Source organism: Diachasmimorpha longicaudata, chromosome 12, assembly GCF_034640455.1.
Source record: "Diachasmimorpha longicaudata isolate KC_UGA_2023 chromosome 12, iyDiaLong2, whole genome shotgun sequence".
In the NCBI taxonomy this organism is placed as follows: domain Eukaryota; kingdom Metazoa; phylum Arthropoda; class Insecta; order Hymenoptera; family Braconidae; genus Diachasmimorpha; species Diachasmimorpha longicaudata.
The window spans coordinates 3832252-3853631 of NC_087236.1; the positions used below are offsets into that span (position 1 = coordinate 3832252).

At 35.9% G+C, this 21380-nt stretch overlaps 1 protein-coding gene across 1 annotated transcript in view; it reads left to right on the forward strand.

Annotated features, from left to right (window-relative positions):
• Nucleotides 1-21380, forward strand: part of LOC135168092 (growth factor receptor-bound protein 14-like) — a 299386-nt gene that overhangs the window by 40508 nt on the left and 237498 nt on the right. Inside the window, exons 5-7 of the mRNA XM_064131986.1 lie at nt 2302-2432; nt 3192-3272; nt 3444-3575. Of these exons, the coding sequence (XP_063988056.1) occupies nt 2302-2432; nt 3192-3272; nt 3444-3575 (344 nt within the window). The remainder of the gene's footprint in view (nt 1-2301; nt 2433-3191; nt 3273-3443; nt 3576-21380) is intronic.

Genomic DNA, 21380 nt, shown 5'->3' on the forward strand with positions numbered 1-21380 from the left:
TGTATAATTATGAGTCATTAAAAAAAATAAAAACTTAACGCAGTGTCTTATGAAAAAATTAACATTTTCGTTGCTGTCAAAGTTTAAAATATAAATTTCTGATTATAAAACGTAACAAAATCAAGGGATTTCTTGATATTGACCGTTTGGGAAATTAATTCTATTTTTTGTTTATAATAAGAAAATTAAAAAAAATATATTAATTCTTTTTATATTGAATCTTAATTTTGAATATTAATATCTTAAATATAACTGATGCAATTAGTTCCATAATTTGCCAATTGGAAATATTCGAAAGTGGTCTATCCGGTCGGTAAAATACCCACGTGTGGATAGAGCTTTAAATTCCTCATTGTTTCAAGTACATTTTCCATAATAATTAAACAAAAAGTTGAAATATTCTATAACTTTTGCCACCAACTTGCGTTATAACCAATTATCCTCCAATCAATTCCAACGAAATATTGACTCCTAAATGCGGCAGATTTTGATTATCAAATTGAAAATAATTTCGTTCTCGGAACTGCTTTCGACTTAACTAATCACGAAAATTATATCTAAAAATATTTGTCTTGTTTTTGTTTACAGTCCGGGGAGAATCACAAATTTTCCCGTTAATTCTGACGTCGTTATATTCTCATATTAAAAGTTGATCCTCAGGGACATGAGGTATCAAGCGGATTAAGTTGTTTGCATTCACAGAAAAATATAATTTTGACAATCATATTTGTTTTGGACAAACAAATGTCCGAAATTCCCATTGGAAAGTCTTTAAATTCTTGTCTGAAAAATAGTTAATAGGGAAAATCATATTTTTTTTTGAAAAATTCAGTGACTCCTTTTCCAATTTTTCATTCTCGGTCAGGAAATAATCAGGGAAATGGTAGCCTTGTTATGATCATCACAGGGTAGACTTGTATACGACTCCGCAAATAGCAGCAAAAGTCAATGTTTTGGTTGGGAGACCTCAATAAACAGCGCCCTGCGCAATCGATATTCACAAATTGGGGGTGTGGGGGGTGGGGTTGTCTTAGGTCAAAAGAACTGGGGAATTTTTATTCAAAAGTAGCGATTCTAGTCTTACCCTAGATAAGGTCACGGTCATCAAGAATCAAATTAGTACAGTAAATACGATTTTAATGAGTCCACTGATAAACGAATTCGATTGATCTTAACGAAGTTTGATAATTATTACCGAACGGATTTATTCAACTAGAACAACAATAGTCGTTGATAGTTATGGAATGATTTAGTTGGGGTGACGTGTTTCTCCAAATAAACAATTCGATAACAGCTACTGAATGATTAGTTCCTGTAAAAATGAGTTGATTGTTCACAAATTTTTTCACAGTCAATCAAAGCAAAATTAATCAAATAAAAATTTTCAATAAATTCAGTATAGTTGATAGTGAGTATAGTAATTTTTCTAAATTTTTATTGCGTCTCCTTTCGTGGAAAAAAAAATCAAAAATGAATGTCACGATATTCATTAAACAATCGAACAATTAAAGTTACTCATTCGACGAATCTGTTATAATTCATTTTTAAATTTAGTTTATTCCATTGATGACAAACATCAGCATTTAAAAATGCATTTTATTGTCAATTAAACAAATATCTAGTTCGTTAAAAGAAATTAGAAAAAAATATTCCACTGAATTCATCTGATACCATCAACCGAATTTTTCTATTAATTTCCAAAGTTGTGTTGTCGACTTTTACCGACAAATTATTCCTACAAATTTGTTTTATTATAAAATCCCTAATTGCTTTATTAGATCAATTAGCATTCTCATTGATATTGGAGAAATTAATGACCGTCCTTCCGTGAATGATCGCTGAAACAAAAACAGAATAGATCGCATGTATCACGTGAATTATGTCCGCCGCTTGCTCTTATATTTTATTTCCATAAAACTTCATTTACATAATTGGCGTAACATTTTAATGAGGCCCTGTGGAACGTACGAGGTTTATCCGAAGTACGTCGTGATCTTCTTTCAAATGTTAACGTATCCTAGACATTCAGAAATGAATTTCCATTGATTTATTTACAAGCATCGCGCGCATCCGGTGTATGTACCTTATTGAATGTACTCGAAATGAAATATATCGATATGTTGACCAGCGATTCACCCTCTATTTGTCTGCGATTAAATTCCCCTTCGATTTTCTAGAATAAAACATCGAGTTTCTGATTGTAGTATCGCACGATAATTCTCGGATTATCACTCGTATGATACAAAATCTCAATTTTACAGCCTCACTGTTTCTAGATTTTTATTTTCAATATTTTTTCAGAACGAACATTGGAAGATCATGAGGATATACTCGGAGTTTACAAGGAAATGGAACTTTTTGCTTCTCATCATGAAAGAAAATTCTACTTCCAAAGAGATTACGAAAAATACGAGTTATTTATTAATCCAAAGGTACGTAAAAACCTTCCTAGAGACATTTGAAGGAAAAAATCTTAAATGACAAAATAATTGATATCATAATTACTAACACGCTGATGGTACATAACGAACGTGATCGTTCGCCAGTCACCAGAAGAAATTCTCTTGCAATTGCATTTATCGACCGACAGTAAAGTTACCGACTGCAGGTACATATGATGTGCCGCTATCGGTAAAGTAGAAATTAGTGTATTTGCTTTTGTGGGTAAAACAGAAACAATTTAACTTGTACTGAATCTACATTTTCTGACTTCACTTGAAACTTTTATCTGTTCTGGGACACATTGCAAAACCGATAAATGTTCACATGTGGTAAAACATGTTAACTCGTTTATATAATGAGTAAACAGTGGATCTGTACAGATAAGTGATGTCAAACTGACGTTATCACAATTTTTATTAAACTTCTGCTCCGAATGTTGTCCTATTAATGAACTGTAATTACTTACAACGATTTCCACTGCGCCATAATTACAAATTCATGAAAGTTTGATATCCTACCCTCATCCACTCAAGACATCAAGTTTGAAAAATAATGTGCAATTAAAAAGACATTAAAAAATCATAAAGGCGTACGCTTCCCTGATGTTTTCCCATTGCAATTCAAATTATGGCATTATCCGCAATATATTAATGACAATGAACTGCCACTTTAAACCCACACTAACGCATTGCAAAATATGTCTCAACAATTGCTCGAAATAATCCATTATTTCTTATTATACGTTGCAGCTATTTTTTCCACCCGATATGGTAGAAATACCCAACATCGAGGAGAGACATTTCATGGACAGCTTCGAGAGTAAACTCAAAGTAAGACCAATTATATTAAGTGAATTTCTCGTTCTCTCTCCCATTTCATCTTCATATTTCCTCGAATAAAGCCTCGACTGGTGAATTGATGATGGAGGGAGTGAATGAGAGAACTGAAATCCATTGAAATGATGTTTCTTCCCTAAACAACAGCCTTTTTGAAAATTCCAGGATTATATCATGCGAAATGATAAAACGTGTCCGGTTGTGTTCAGTGCTGTCTGGCTGAAGAGTGGCAATTCCCATGTTTGGAAGAAAATTTACATGATGCTTCAGGATAGAAAATTGTACATCGCCAAAAAGGTAAGTGATTCATCATTACATCGTTTCATTCGTAATTTCAATTATCGTCGAGGGTCGATGATATGTTCGTGTGCCATCAGGGCAATGGAAATTGTTGTGTATAAAAATTATTCTCAGGTAATAAGTAATTAACGATGATAGATAATAATTAATAGCAAATACGTAACAAATAATTATAACATAGATCGTACCCTAAGAGTTGAATGTAATTTTCCAAATTAAATATTTTTTTGAGGAGAATTTAAAGTGGATTTTCCAATGAAAATTTTGGGCATCAGGAAAACCGAAATTGTTGTCTATGAAAATTATTCCTAAATAATGAATCATCATGATTATCAAATAATAATTAATAGTAAGTAAGTTCGTGCCGTGGAAAATAATTTAATTTTCCTAATCAAATATTCTTGTGACAAGAATTGAAAATGTATTTTCCAATGAAAACTTCAGACATTTATTTCTCTAAAACAAATACAATTGGAAAAAATATTTAAATGAGGTAACAACAAATAATATTCTGCGAGTTACGATTGGATCTCTCGGAAAATTAAGTATGCTATGTTCATACGAAACTAGACTCGAATCGCCCCTCACCGTTCGCGACTAATTAGCGCTGCAGCGCTGGGATTAATTCTTCATACAACGGATATATATTAGGGCTTCATAATCAAGAGAAAATAACGTCAAAAGTGAGGGAGTGTAGCATAACCGAGTCCTATCTATTCACCTCCGTGGCTCAATTATGGAACAATAGTTCGATTCATTGGAAGACAACCGGAGATTGTCTCAAGTATTAATTACAACCAACGATAGTTAATTTTTTATTCTCTATTAAATGAGAATTTCTGTAACACGAAATCATGACGATGTAATTCAATAGCTGGGAATTGTCGTTTGATTGGATATAGTTTGAATATTTCAAAAGCTGAAGAGGAAAATGTCAAGCCACTTGGAACACGCGATTGTCAATGAATAGTTCCATCGCCCAAAATTTAATCAATTTTCTCGTCTATCTCATTAATTATGAATCAGTACAAATTTTTTTTTGTCTGTCTTGTGTGCACGTACACAATTAGGTTTTCCTGGATATTTGAAACGTGATCACGACAATTGCCGTCATTTCCGTTTCTATCGGTTCTCTCGTTTACCTCGTTCCTCGGTGGCGTATGAATGTTCCATAGCACTTCCTCATTTTCACGTTTTCCAATCGTGTAATCTTCGTCGATTTTCCGGGTGAGTTTGTGGGTAAATTGAACTGAGGTTAATTACGTTTTTAGGGAGGAACTGACTGTATGAAGAATGAAATCGGTTATTAATGAATGACGTACTAATAATGAGGATGTAAATGTCTTAATTGATGGAAAATATTGGGTTGAGAATTAAGTATTGTTTTTTAGCTATTCGACAGAAGTGATGTGATCGACACCCTATTATTATTATTTTTTATTATTATTTTTTATTCATTTATAACAATTGGATTTGTAGTAGGCTTCTGAATGGAGCCGCAGGATTTCGATTTCAAAAATGAAAAGGTAGATCTTCGCGATGAGGGTTAGTTGTGATATATTTAATTTATTAGTAACATGAACTTTAACAAAATAATAAATTTTGTAAGACACGACAGATTTGCGTTTATCCTACGTCTGATGCCTTCATATCATAAAAGCTCTTTTAGAATTTTGACTTTCTATCCCAGTTTTTCATTAAATTATTGAGTATAGAATAGTGAAAATATTTTAAAAATCGGAAAAATGGAAATGTTTTTGGATTTCTGTAGAAACGGGTGTGCGTATTTTTAGAGCTTCGACTGGTGCCCACTGAGCCGAGTATTTTGAAAAAACGAAAATTGAAATCAGTTGAGTGGTTCATGAGTTATTCAAGGAATTACATTCACGCAAAAGGTTTTATATCTCCGGAAGCACCTGGAGGATTACGTCCATCCAAAGTAGTGGTATTGTACGTTATGAGAGCTACAAGTGTACAAAGTTTCAATTCGTTATCTCCATTTTTTGTTAAGTTATGATGTTCATAACGTTTATAATGATAAAATCTAAAAACGAAGATATCTCGGAGTTCCCTCCGAAAAAACATGGATATTCCCATCGATATAGATAGAACCTATGGGGACGAGTATTTTGAAAACTAAAAAATTGAAATCCTTACAGTAGTTTTTGAGATATTAAGGAAAAACGAAATTTGCAAAAATTGGTAGATCTCAGGAACTGCTGGACCGATCGAGCTGAAATGACGTATCATAGTAAAGGTTAAGGATAGCTATCATAAGTTGAAAATTCAGATTTTTAACTACAAATTTTACTGTATTTTTTCACAATTTTCTTAAATTTAATCTTCAAAATTTCAAATTTCCCACACACACACACAGACATGATTTAAAAATATCATTTTTTCGCGCTTCATAACATTCTAAATAACAATTAAAATGGGTTCCAATGCTAGATAACTTAGAATTGAAATTAGAAAATCGAAAGGGTCGTCAAACACTCGACTTCCGTTCGGAATAAAAATTAAATAAAAATATTGATTTGCATCGATTGACAAGTGTCCTTCGTCTAGAATATTTAATTGGCAAAATTCAATTTTGCCAATTAAATATTTTTCTGACAGCAATTTAAAGCGAATTATCAAATGGAACTTTCGGTAATTTGTTTGTTTATAACAAATACGATTGGCAAAATGATATTATTCTCTCAGTGCGTCTCTTTCGATATTAATCGTGTCTCAGTATATGCTTCACTCGGATCATTCATCAGATCTCCATTCGACCCATCTTCTACCACCGGCGTTCATCTCGGTAAAAAAATCTAGTATTGTTTCACCATGTACCATGTCGATTTATCGATGGTTGCTCAACGGAGCATGCACCGGGACTCTTAATCACTGGCAAGCGGCAATAAACCGCGCTGCACGAAATTCTCTTGTCCCGGCATTCGCAGTGCGATCCCTGAATTTACAGCCAATTGGTTACATCGCACTATTTCTCACCATCCCATCCATTCCATCACCATGAATTTAGAGCTTTTATAAGCGTTGTAATTGCAATATCATAGAAAAGAAAAATTCCTCCGTCGGGCACTAGAATTCAGGTGCAAAATAATAAAAATACTGAAATACCTTTTACTCACACATAAAAATTCCTATCCATACCATCAATTTTTTACTACATTTTGTCATTAATGATATGTGGCTGCGTAAAATTTATAAAATAACCCCATAAAATTTGAAGATCTATCATTTTTTATTTGAGTTTTAATGAAAAATTGTTAGAAATCTCTTAAAAATTCCTATCTAAATCAATTTAATGTACCTTTCTCCATTTTTTACTGCGCGCGCACCAGAATTTTAACGACGAGCGCCGAATATACCCGACTATCCCCGACGTCGCTCTCCGTCATGGCACCTGTTGCCTCAGCCATTTATCCTCCATCTTCTCGTCGCCCATTACACTTTGAATTTGTACGAGGTCGATAAGGAAGTTTTCCTCAGTCGATAAAAAAATTTTGCTATGTGGAATAGTAATTTTTGCCAGGTTTACAATTTACGGCGAGATTGTAAGGCCCGACAGTAATTTTTATCGGAAATCGCACTAAAAATTCACAAATTTTTCTTTTTGTGTAAATTCACCTGTGCAATTTCACTAATTAATATCATAGTAATCACAGAATTTCTTTTTCTACTCCATATCTGTCTCTATAGTTCATCCCTTTTATTCGCAAGCGCGGAATGCCAATCGATACCCCCCCTTTCGACCAGAGCACCGGCAATATTATATCGAATCGTTGGTTATAGGCCATTTTACCCCATAGTAACGCTTGTTCCCTTCAGTTATGGGTTTTGACTTTTGATCTCAGGGCTTTTGTCGACGTATGCGGTTAAATCAAAATGAGAATTCCGAGGATGTTGCGTCTTTCATTAAATCGCATCAAATATCGATAGCTCCTTCAGGAATCGGCAGTTGATCGACGTATCGACTTATTTATTGGGAAGAATGAGCCATTTTTTTCCTGGTTCAATAACTAGTTATGGATTTTTCATGAGAAGTACTTCGGTTTAATGATTTATTTCATGTTTCACTTCTCATTGATGATCGCGGGAGCGAAAGTAACGGAGGATTGAAGGCTCTTCAAATTCATTGAAAGGACGTTGACCAGTTACCAATCGTACGAGTTATAAACGACTTGTGTTCCCATAGACTGGCCAAAGGGCTCGTTCAACCGTTTCTGATGTCTCTTTCCACCGGAATTTAGTGATTGAAGTTGGTCAAAGGGCAGGAAAATACAGTGAGAGAAATAACGAGTGAAAATTTAAGAAATATTTTGGGTAAAAGTACCAAAACAGTATTTTCTGAAATCAACGCAAATTCGTTATTTTCAATTTATTAGCCATTTTGATAAATTTATTGTCTTAAAATACAACAAACTCCATCGATATGAAAAATAATTTATTTAGTGCTAGAAAATATTTCCTCCAAAAGTACCAAAACAGTAGTTTCCGGAATCAATGCAAATTTATTATGTTTCATTTATTAATCATTTCATTTATTAACCAATAATTCGTTCATTTCTAGGAAATATTTTTTCAGAAAGTACCAAAACAATATTTTTCGGAATCAATACTAATTCGTTATGTTCGATTTATTAGCCATTTTGATAAATTTATAGCCTTAAAATACCACAACTTCCATCCAAATAAAAAATAATTCCTTTCTTTCTAACAAAATATTTCTTTACCACTATCCAAAAAAAATTTTTTTGATTCACTAATTTTTTTGGTTCATCGCAGCTAATTTCTTCTCCCGCACAGAAATAATAAAAATGAAAATTCAAGAAATATTTCGTCCAAAATTACAAAAACAATATTTTCCCAACTCAATACAAATTCGTTATTCTCCATTTATTAACCATTTCATCAAATTTTCGGCCGAATAAAACGAAACTGACCTAATAAAACATAATTCACTTCTTTCTAAAAAATATTTCTGTATCACCACTCAAAAATATTTTTTTTGATTCACTAATTTTTCGGGCTCACCGCAGCTGCGTTAATGAATCCAGTTTCCGGTGAACACAATCATCTTCATGTTTTCCACCACAGTAATGGTTAATTATCAAATAAGATTGCAAATGATAATGGAGACGATCGTAAATATCATTGATATATGAGTAGCAATGTAACAATACACGGGAGTGAGAATATAAAATTGTTGAATGTTGGATGTAAGCAGCGGGAAAATGTTGAAACTCAAGTTTCGCGACTCAAGGAAACGGAGGGCGAGCATGCTGCTCGGCAGTATTTCAATCCTTGATAATATATTGCTCGGGGGAATGACGCTTTATTGCTGGAACGATAACTCTGAGACTTGGGAGCTGATGGAGGAAAAGGGGAGGAAGACTGTGGGTCATAGTAACAGCTATACAACACGGGTTCAACCTGCACTAGCGGATCTGGTGATATGCAGTCGCGTGATTACTTACTGAGAGAACTACCGAAAGTCTTTAATCATGCTACTCCAAGATTTCTATGATTTTGTCTCGTTTCATTTAGAAACGAGATAAAATCCCCGGAATTATTTCATTTGTTGCTTTCAAAAATCGCGCTCGGCGCGCTGTATTTGAATTTCCCGCCTCAAATACATTGGCCAATGAGGAGAAAGTCTTACACTTGAAGTTGGCAACTGTTCGATGTAGTTAACTTCATTTATGTGTTTGTGTTTTCATAAATAGGACGAGACCATTTGCGGACTTCGCGCGTAACATTTGAATTTCCCGCCTCAGATACATTGACCAATACAGGAAAAGCCTTACGCTTAAAGTTAGTAAATGTTTTACGTAGCTAACATCATTTATATGCTTGTGTTTTTGTACATAGGATATCAATCCTTCGATTCTTCATGAATTTCGGGTGAAAAGTCGCCGAAAGATTCATTGAAAACTAGAATCGGTTTTCATGGTGATACCAACCCCTCGTATAAACAAAAAAAATCCGTGAATTTGTATTGTGTCATTTCGATAAAAATTACTGTCGTTGCGTTACAATCTCGTCGGAATCTGCAGACCTTACAAAAATTACTATATCGTCTAGTAAAATTTCTTTATCCACTCAAGAAAATTTCTACATCGGCCTCGTAAAAATTCAGTCTGAAGACGACGGGAAGATGGACGTCAAATGGCTGAGGCAACAGGTACCATAACCTCGGCAATAATCGGATATATTCGGCGCTCATCGTTAACCAATCACAATGAGTTACCGAAAAATTGCGGTGCGCGCGCAGTAAAAAATGGAGAAAGTCACAATAAAATGAACTGATCTAGATCCGAACTTTTAAACGATTTCTATTAATTTTTCATTTAAACTTAAATAAAAAATGATCGACCTTCAAATTTTATAGCGCTATTTCCTCAAATTTACGAAACTACATATCATTAGTTGCAACATAAACTCCAAAATTTATAGTATTGACCGGAATTTTTATGTGAATTAAACACAATCCAATATTTCCCCAATTTTACACTAATTATTCACCAACTTTTCTCTTTATGTTCATTTAAAAATATTAATTCCTCTCTTGTTAATGAATTTCTGGTAAAAAAAACCCCGAATGATTCGTTCAAAACTAGAAATGGTTTTCGTGGTAATAGGACTCGTCCCATTGTACGAATTGCCAATGGTCGAATTGAGTTGTGAGTAGTTTCATTCGGTGGTAAATGGATTTCATTCTCATTGAATAAAGCTAGCTTGATTTCATTGGATAATGGCGTAACAAGGTGTAGCTTGATTGAACGACGCGTTTCTGTAGTGCCATCACACGAGTCGTCTCGTTAATGTCGTAATTTGAGGGAAAGCAGAATGGAATGAGGTCATTTTTTTGAGATTGGATTTTATTCGAGTGTGTAACCGTTCATTATGAACCGCCATCGAAGGCATCTCATAGTTATCTTCAAGTAAACTATCCGTCATGCTAGTGCTGTAATAAGGACTTTGAATGATGATTCTTATCACATTATACACACACAGATGCTCATAATTCATCGTAAATGATAGTTCGGAGGTCTCTGCAACTTTCATTTCAGTGACCGTATGACTTACCATCGGAGTAAAATTTTCAATCCCATTATTTTCTAGGGGGAAACGTTTACTTTAGTAATTTTATCCATTTTTATGCCCTCGAGAATGATCTTATATAGAGCCTAACAATTTGTATTTTCCAAAATAATCATTTTATCCTACCAAATAATCGAAGTGAAATCTTTACTCTGATGGTAAGTTAGATAGCCACAGAAATGTAATATTATCTGACAAAATATTACCGGAAAGTATTACCGGAAATATTACACGTTACAAATATCATTTGGAAAAATATTATTTGTAAGAATATTATTTGCCGTTAAAAATAATTTTTCACAAGATCTTATGTGTTTTAATTTGTTTGCTGATTCTATTTTATTACTCAATCAATTCCCGAAAATTCAATCGAGGAAATTAGGAAAGAAACTTGAAATATAATTTTAAAATCAATATTTTTTTCCATCTGTGATAGTTTTCTTAATAATTTATAATCGTGTGATAATTTGGGTTAATTAAATTTCATCATGTGATATTTTTAATTAATAATACTTTGTCGTGTGATATTTCTGTTTAATAACATTTCATCGTCTGATATGTTTGTTTAATAACATTTCATCGAGTAATATTTTCAATTAATAACATTTCATCACATGATATTTTTATTTAAAAATATTTTATCGCGTGTTATTCTCCAGCTCCTCCATCACAACCCAAAAAATACCTCAGAATATAATTTTTCCTGTTGATCAGAACCAAAGACTGACATCAATTCTTCTCTTATCGTCGGAATAGTATTTTTCCCTGACTAACTTCTCTGATACCTTTTTCTTTCAAATATTTTTTCCTCCACCGGTTGTTCCCATTCCCCTCTCAGCTCATAGCAACCACATAGAACCAGGAAAAATCCATAAAGTCTCATGAAAGGCCAATGGGTCTGGGGAACGTATAGCACTGGAGATGGGGTTGTGCTCATCCCTGGTAACTGGGCTGACAGCCGGTTGGCAAACAAGTATGACTGATGATCCTCCTCGGGTGCTGTGAAACCGTTGATATCGATGACCCACGTATATCTCCGAAGTCTCCCTCCAATATACTTCACGTTCATGTTTACCACTGGAATCTTCAATCAACTGAAAAGTCATTTTCCAAGGAAACGACGTTATTCCTTTATTCAAATTTCAAAAATTTTCTCGGTAATGATGTACATTCGGAGGAACGCAAACAGCACTTCAATCATTGAATTATTGAGTGTTGAATAATTTATATCGATTTTGCTGCTGACGATGTTGGAGCTAATGATGAAGTCCTTCCTGCAAGACCTTTTTTAATTTCACGTAATATTGCACACCTTTGACACCCCGGGTTTTTGGATTTTTATTTTTGCTTAATTGATTGTATTTTGGGGTGAGTGGAATATCCAGAATATTCAGGGGAAAATATTCACGCAGAATTGTGGGAAACATCTGTGGGTTCAATTTGATGCTCTCATTGTTCACTGTTACCATGCGTTGACCATGTGTCACCTGTCATCATCGAATTTGATATTTCATGGGTTGCGTTGGATAGTGAATGAACCGTCATGGGTTTCTGGCTTTGCTGTCATGGTTGACATCAGGAAGCACTTGAAATATGGGACAATCGTGATGGTGAAATCGTTCTCGTGTGATTGGAAATTATAATCAGCAGAATCAATTGGATTTTTGGGGAAGAAGTATTTTTTCAAAACCTTTTATTGATTACAATCTGTCTGTCTGTCTGTTGATTTCATTAATTAGTTGAATAATTCTCCAAGTTTTAACGGACTGAATCAAGTCATGTGGATGGAACATCATCTTTCATTGGAATTTATCAATAGAAATATCAAAGTTTATAAGGCACATCATAATTTAGGAGCATTAGAACTTTCAAATGGAATGAGGAGGTGCTGTGTTCACGGAATTTCAATGGATTGTCACCAGTTTCTGTTCATCCTGCGCAAAAGTTGACGCGAACTTCGTAAACCTTCGTTCAGACTCATAAATGAAAAGGTCAAATCAATGACTACTCATCATCTTGAGTTCAAAGTTGATGAATGCTGTCTCGTTAAATCTTCTCTTTCAGCAAAAAGCAACATCATCTGATTATAAACATCGATTTCATCAATTGCAATTCACTTTTCAATGAAAAATCTGCTGATGATTTATGGAACAATCGCCAAAACCTTCAGAAATGGTGATATCAACCTCATTCATCAAAATTTATCAACAATTCCAAACCCAAATCATCATTCAGCTGTTGACCTTCGAAGAAAAAGCCTCCAGTTCTTGAAAGCTCAATCGATCGGTGGTACCTTCTGATTGTCACGACCGAACAATTCACCCAAATTTGATTAATCTCCATCGGAATTAATCAATGAAACTGGTCAAAGCAAACCCTTACAGTAGTTCTCCCATAAAACGTGATGAATGTCAGATCATTGAATGCTTTTCATCAGAATGTCGACCCCTTGACGTAACCATCGACTCAATTTATCAAATTACAAAATCAATTGGATTTTCGAAGAGAAAGAAGTACTTTTTTTCGAAACTTGTGTTGATCACAATTAAAATATTTCCCTTGCTTTGGAAAGCGATAAGAACTCATCATCTTGAGTTTCAAAATTGATGAATGTTGTCTTATTAAATCTCTCAAAACATCATTTCATTAAAAACTTTGATTTCATCCATCGCAATTCGGTTTCCAATGAAAAATCTGCTGATGTATTTATGGGACAATCACCAAAACCTTCAGAAATGGTGATATCAACCTCATTCATCAAAATTTATCAACAATTCCAAACCCAAATCATCATTCAGCTGTTGACCTTCGAAGAAAAAGCCTTCAGTTCTTGAAAGTTCAATCGATCGGTGGTACCTTCTGATTGTCACGACCGAACAATTCACCCAAATTTGATTAATCTCCATCGGAATTAATCAATGAAACTGGTCAAAGCAAACCCTCACAGTAGTTCTCCCATAAAACGTGATGAATGTCAGATCATTGAATGCTTTTCATCAGAATGTCGACCCCTTGACGTAACCATTGACTCAATCCATCAAATTACAAAATCTGGCAGCTGTTGATATCGACAAGTTCATCATATCCAAACCTCTCGGCCAATGAGAGGACAATGAGCTGGATTTCTCAAACGTATACACTAGTGGTCCGATTCCAACCCCCGGCGTTCCATTGTACTTGACAGCTGACAATGGCACGTGCAATGAGCGATACTTGCTGCATAATGCGGGACTCCCTGTTATGTTCCTCGTCCTATAGCACAGCTGGTTCACAACCCCTCCAAAGGGTTAGCATTTCTCTTCCCATTGGCTCTTTCTCCTCGTCTTTCTCTCACCTCTATTTCTCGTAAATATATTCAAAACTACCAGCACAAGGGGATGACGAACCATCCATTACTCCAACGTAACCTCGAGTTTCCAGAGAAGTTGGGGGAGTTGGGGGAAAAGTTTTCTAGGGGAATCGTTGTACACTTGTACATCTCACTTGTTCGGTTGTTAAGTCGGATGACAACACACTACTGAACATTAAATCTAACCATCGAAGTCCTGATGAACCGTAAAAGCATCGATACTTGGAGTTCCTTCGGTACCGGTTTTACGTTACGAAATATTTAGTAGTAATACTGAAGATCTTCAAAATTATCGGACATTTCCGGAGAGTTTCGTTGCGCAGCAACGAGAGGGATAAGTTTTGCAGATTGAAAATCCCGAGCGCGAGGGTTTTTCTGCGAAAAATTTCTGCCTTTCGAAAATCTTCCTGACATGATCAGGAGGATTGCCGAAAGATCTAGGGAAGATTTTCGTGGTGACTACGAAAGTTTCTGTGGCAGATCTTCGGATGACAAATTTTGTTTGAAGATATGTTTGGAAGAGAGCTTTTTAAGAAGATTTTTAAAAGTTAAATTCAGAACACGGTGAAAACAAAATATTATCGCCCCAAAATCTTGTAAAGAATATTTTTGGATCCCCAGGAAGATCTTCCGAAGATCTGTCGATGATTCTTTCGCAGATTTTCGGAAGATCTTCGACACACAATAATTGTTCTACATTTTATCCAAAGGAAAACTCCAAACAAAATATTATCTACTGGAAATCTTTGAACGAATCTTTTCGGATCATCACGAGATCTTCTGAAGATCTCTCGCAGATTCTTCTGCAGATTTTTGCAAGATCTTCGATACACAATAATTGTTCTACGTATTACCCAAAGTTAAATTCAGAACATCTTCAGGCCAACTTATCATTTTCGGAAGATCTTCCAAAAAATCCTTTTGGATCCCCACCATCTTCCGAAGATCTCTCAATGATTCTCCCGCAGAAAACTTTTCTTCTCCGCGCAGACCCAATCACAAAGTTCCCCGATTTCTTCCCGGTGACTACTGAATCTGAAAGAAGAGCCAGTGCGAGAAATATCACGAATTACGAACTAATTACAGTGGTATCAAAATGACTAGTTGGTTGAGTATAAATCATTGTTATTAATAGGCGCTTGCACGCGCTGTCAATTAGGCAAATCCTATCGTATCACCAGACAACGGCGTCCGCTGTCAGTGGAAATCCAACTCGTACCAACTCCAGAGCCCTCTGTGGTTAGAAGTCTATGACATACCCCGGTTCCATTAGCTGAATTATGGTGAGTCCCTCGTGTACACCAACACCAACTACTGTACTGGGGGGAGTGGCATTCATAGTTAGAAAACTTTTCACCATGAATGCACAACTTGCAGAATGACATGATTATATTTGAACAATTGTGAGGATAATTTTATTACAAAGTGTAATATAATGCCCCAGTGCATTATACACTAGGGAATTTTTGGAAGGGCTTTTGAATATTTTGGTCTCGAATTCGTTCCGTAAATTCGATTCCCAAGTGATACTTCAAATGCTTAAGTCAATCTGAAAATGTTAAATTCACATGGGTTCCATTACCCCATGGGAGCAGATGGAAATGAAGAACAGGATCATCTTCCAGGGAATGCAATAATTCACCCTCTTAACGATCGAATCTGACGTTCCTTTACAGATTTCACTGAAGGATTTAATGAAAGTCCTTCATTAGTAGCGATAACTAATTTTTGGAAATGAACACTCGTAATGAAATCAATTACTTCGAACATTGGTGTAATCGATATCCTAAAGCTATAAATGTGTAGAAGCGTATACGCATATGACACGAAACCTTCACACATTCGTTGAAATCGTGTATAACTGCGCACGTGAAATTAAGCGGATGCGCCTTGAAATAATAAAGGGAATGTTGCACTTGTGAGATATAAAGTTTATTGTACCAAGTTCGTATTGTGGATAATAGATTAGAAGAGCGAACATTCCTTCGAATGTTCGAATGTAACTAACTCAAAACTAATTTTACAAACCCATTCAGGGTCTCGCCTACTTCTGGCAAGAGGATCCACATTAAGTTTAAATTTTCTTATTATTTGGTTGTATAAAACAATCGAAACTAAAGTAGTTAATGGTCAGGTTGTGGTATTACCTGACCCTTCAAACCGTTTCAAACGGGATTTTATGGCGTGGACTAAGTGAAGGACGCAAGCAGGCAACATTTCTTTTAGAACATGTCCTAGGAGATGAGCTTTGGAATTTTATACAATTTAATAACTATTGCTTCCAATGTCACGATACTGAATGGATAAAATAATCACGTGCACACATACCGGATCCCAACTGTGAGAGGATCTGTGATTGGGTGAACAAGGCCAGAGTGGATCGTTGGGGTTTAGCCCCAGCCAGTTAATTGAAAAGGATTGGAGATGTTGGATCCGCTGCTTGCAGATGTGGTGAACCATCTGAAGATTCTGGTGATGTGCTCTGGCACTGTTCACTCTATGAACAGTATCAACAATTTATTAGTGGACTTTACTGCAAAGTGAAGGCTCCTTTCCACCTTATGAAGTTCGCAATTTTCTGCAAATTTTATAAATAAATTTTATTCTGTTAATTGACTAGTTCGTCACCTCATGTAAATTAGATATTTAAGGATATTGAAGAGTACTGAATGTTGAAGAGGTATAAGAAAGCAGTTTATGTATATTTTTGTTGACAAAAAAATGTTTTTTGTAATTGAATAAACCAATAGGTTTAAATGCACAAATAAAAAAATTATAATTGTTCAGATTTTCGGTTGGGGTTTCCATGAGACTCTTGGGAGAATCCCTGAGTACATCATTTTGCTAAACCAGCGGAATTTAATGTTTTCTTTGTTCGGGAGGGAATATTTTATCAACAAAGTGGGAAGTGGCCATACTGAGAATCAGTGCAATCGCTTGAATGCCGGGTTTTGGGGGTGAAATTAAGGGTGGAGTATGCTTCAGAGGCTCTTTTGGGCAGCCGTGCGGAAGGGACCGAAGGGCTTACGGTCGTGGTCTGGCGCTTTTTTAGATTTTCAGTCTCGATGATTTTCCATTTTTTTTATTTATGTATTCGAACCTATTGGTTTATTCTGCTATAAAGCCCGATTTTTCTAAACAAAAATATAAATAAGTTGTCTTATTATATATTCTTAAATATCGATTGTGTATGAGGTGAGAAACGAGTCAATTAACAAGATAATCTTGATCTTTAAAGTTTTTAGGAAATGTCGAAATTTAGAAGGTGGAAAACATAAAAAAAATGATTTATAAAAAATACTTCGAGAGCATTTCCCATGATGTTTACACTTTATCGTATAATTCAATTTAATTCAATTCAGTTGATTTCCTTTAATGTTACAAATATTTTTCTTTGCTTTATATCAACTCCTGTCACACTTTATCATATAATTTTTTAAAAATATTTTTTCTCTCCGTAAACGTGAATTGAATTTCCGAATAGTTTATTCCAAGTTCCCAAGCACATGATGATTTCAGACACCGTCTCATACCGTCTTGTCATAATCTTGAGGGCTCACTGAATTTCTGTGATGTAGCACGTACACTCGTAATATGATCCGTCACAATTTACTATTAGAGAGAGATATTCCGACTGTTGGAAATTGTGTATCAGCGCGTCGTACACCCATACAAGCTTAATACGTGAATCTCAGGTTTCTGGATGTACTGATACCGCTAACACAGCGTTGGAGACTCCAATGAGGTCTTGTATAAACAATGGTATTACAAGATGGAGTGCGTAGACATGGGATGAATTAGTATGAAGATTTAGACTGAGATTTCATTAGCGAAATTTGAAGTAGAAATTTCCAGAATTTTCTCAGCCTAATTGACCTATTTTTTGGGACTAATTTAGAATTTATAATGTTATTTGGGTTAACAAATTTGGTCAATACTTGGATACATTCTTTTTTCAATGATTTTAAAAACGTAGGTGCTTCATATGGTGGGAAATATCCCAGGATCCGAAGTCCATGAAGCATTGATTCTCTATGGTGATCATGGAGAGGACAATGTAGATCCAGGATTGGAGATCGAGCCTGGAAGACCCAGCGTGGAAGCAATGTTGATTCCACCGTTGAATCCTATATCGATCCAACTTGATCGGTATGTGCTCCTTGGAATGTCAATTGAATCTTGAAAGAGTCTGGTCTTCCAGGCTGGAGGGGCCCAGGATAGAATGAAGCTTCATTTCATTGTCGAATCCAAGACTGATTCAAACTCAGACGTTAATCTTCCATTCAGCCCATATAATTATTAGCTTCATAAATAACGTGCCTCAATGTACCCAATTATATTCCCCTAAAATACTTCAAGGAGTTATCAATGATAATTAATTACTGGGGAATTATCGGGCGATTCGAAGGGTTGATCGAGGATTGTCGGTGAAGCCTCGATCGAGGCTGGAAATTCCAGCCGGACACTTTGTGACTTTTCGAGCTTCACCCAAGCTTGCTTCAACCTTGAAAATCTAGGCTCGATCCACCTTCGTCAAGTCTCAATCACCCTTCATCCAATCTTCGTTCCATCGCCCATTCGCACCCAGTTAATGACCGAACCTCGTTAACATCAACCGAAGTCTTCTACCAGCGTCAAAAATATTAAAAAACCAAAATGCCATTCGTCTACCAAAATAACTCTCAACCTTTCTCGTATTTTTCTCTCTTCGAGGGAATTCAACGCGAGACCATTGGAATTATGAAACCAGCGGTACTTACTCCATCGCTCGAGCTAGTGCCCACGCTCCTTTGAGAAAATATATTAAAAGCGCTAAATCAGTGGTAAATATTCAAAAGCGAAGACGCATAACCTTACACATAACTGCAATATACAAAGCATCATGTACACTGGGGGCGTTTACATTCGTTCGTCCATCAGTCATCTTGCCAGAGGGAAGATTAATAGTCATGGCCGACGCAAACCAGTGAATGCAAAACACAGCAACGATATTCACCAATTACACTTGTTCTCTCTGCAATCCTTACCGTTACCATCTCACTATGAAAATTCATTCTAAAATATTTTTCCCAGCCAACAGATTTAATCATCGAGAGGCTTAAAAAACGCGATAAAATAACGACGTGATTTCCATTCCCAGGGCGATCTCTCGTTTTTGTTTCCAAATCGAGAAATTGTAATAGTGATTTTTTTTGGATTTGTCAATTTTCGTTTGAAACGCTTAGATGTGAGAACTACTTTCTCAAAATTGTTTTTAAAGAGGGTCTGTTTGTGTTTGTGGGGTTGTTTGGGGGTAATAACAGATTTTTAATGTGTCATATCCTCAATAGGGACGCGGGTCACTTATGGTCGTGGACGTAATCGATTGTATCGTTGTTATAATCGATGATTGGGCACTCAATCAATGATCGATTAATGGTAAATCAAATTAATGTAGTAAGAGATATCGTGATTAATCTAGTGGACCGTTATAATCGATAATCGATTAGTGATGGAGCAAAGGTAAAACCACCGCCATCACCTAATTCTAATTCTTTTTGAATTATTTAATTCTTAAAGGACGTTGGGAGGTGTTTCTGGTAAATTTGAGACTTCATTTTTTTAATATCCGGTAGCTCAGTTAGTAAGACTCCCCGACGCGATCCTAGGAGACTCGGGTTCGACTCCTGACTAGGTTCACGTCGCAATTTTTTTCTCTCTAATTCTAAATCTCTTCGAATTATTTGATTCCTAAAGGACGTTAGGAAGTGTTTTTGATGAATTTAAGACTTCATTTTTGTAATATCTCGTAACTCAGTTAGTAAGACTCCCCGACGCGATCCTAGGAGACTGGGGTTCGACTCCTGGCTGGGTTCACGTCGCAATTTTTTTCTCTCTAATTCTAATTCTCTTCGAATTACCTCGGCATCAACGTCGCCGCCCCAGTGACCCTAGTGTCTACAAACAAAAATTCTCATATACCTTCCATCACAAACCCCTTCTGTCACACTTCTTGTCTCTCCATCTCCTTGAAAAAAAAAAATGTATATTTCCTGCCAACGGACGGGAGATCCGGTGAATATTATACGTCTAATTACATCTCTAGATCGAAACACGAGAGACTTAGCGGATGAGTGATGGAATCAACTTTGTTAATCTGATCATTCGTAAGCCGACAATTTCCTTCGTCGGTCTATGCAAAATAATAGTTTTATCCGGATAAATAATACCTACCCCGGCGGGCGGTTGGTGAAGGGGGGGATGGGGGGGGGGAGAGTTGAGTTTATCTTAATTTCGATCAAGTGAATCAAGAAATAAAGAGTCCTGAGGTTTCGCTGCAATAGTATAATGAGGAACTTATTTCAGGGACATGTTAGCCAGAGCTGAATCTATCGCGTGCGAGTGAGGATTGAGGTGTCTCTACCGTTGGCTTAATCCACCTCGTGTCTCATGATCACGCTCACGTACGTGACATTATCGCGTGTCCATTCAAGAATACTGCTAGGGGATTACAAATATAAATGCTGATGGGGATTTTGCGGAGGGAAAAATTTGCTCTTTGGATAAGCTGAATAAATAAATTTTATTGGGTATCGGTGGGTCGGGTGGCGGGTGGGAGGGAGGGGGGGGGAGGAAGGTGAGAGGGTAGAGGGACTATTAATTTGATAATTGATGGGGGAATTTATGCAGGAAATACGTGGGGAAAACAGTAGGCGACAGATCGCTGGAGAGGAGAATTTTTTTTTTTTCTGGTGTTGATTGGTTTATTCCAGACAGCAGAGGGATTTATGTAGTGGAGGGGGGGAGGGGAATTTTTTGGAAAAATTATGGTACAATTCCTTGGTTGGAAAGATGTTTAATCGAGTTGTGGGGAAATTTTTAGGGGGTTCTGGAAATGTTTTATGGATGTTTGGGGAATTAATGGTTAAACGAGTGAAATTTCTAGGAGAATAATTATTTATTTCAGGGAAATGCAGGGGTTGTGGAAAATAATTGAGTCATTTTTGGTGGTAGCAAATAAATAATTTAATTAGCTTTTAACAAAGTTATTCTTGAAGTAATGAATAAAAATTACTGGAATTTTTTTCATTTAATTTTATACAATAGTCTCCTCTTTGCAGTAATTATCACATGTCCTCGCCATATTCCCATAAATTTTTTATCGTTAGACGTAAAAAAATCACAGAATTTATTTACTCTTCGTGAAACATAATCCTCCTGGTCCGAAACGAGCCATCGCCGACAGTCGCCCGAGAGGAGGCCAACACTGGCTGACAGTCGGCTCACTGTTGGCCATTCCCCATCTCTTATCAGGGCCCTCGTCTGGCAAACGAGTTCTGCCATTTATTTATAACAAGAAA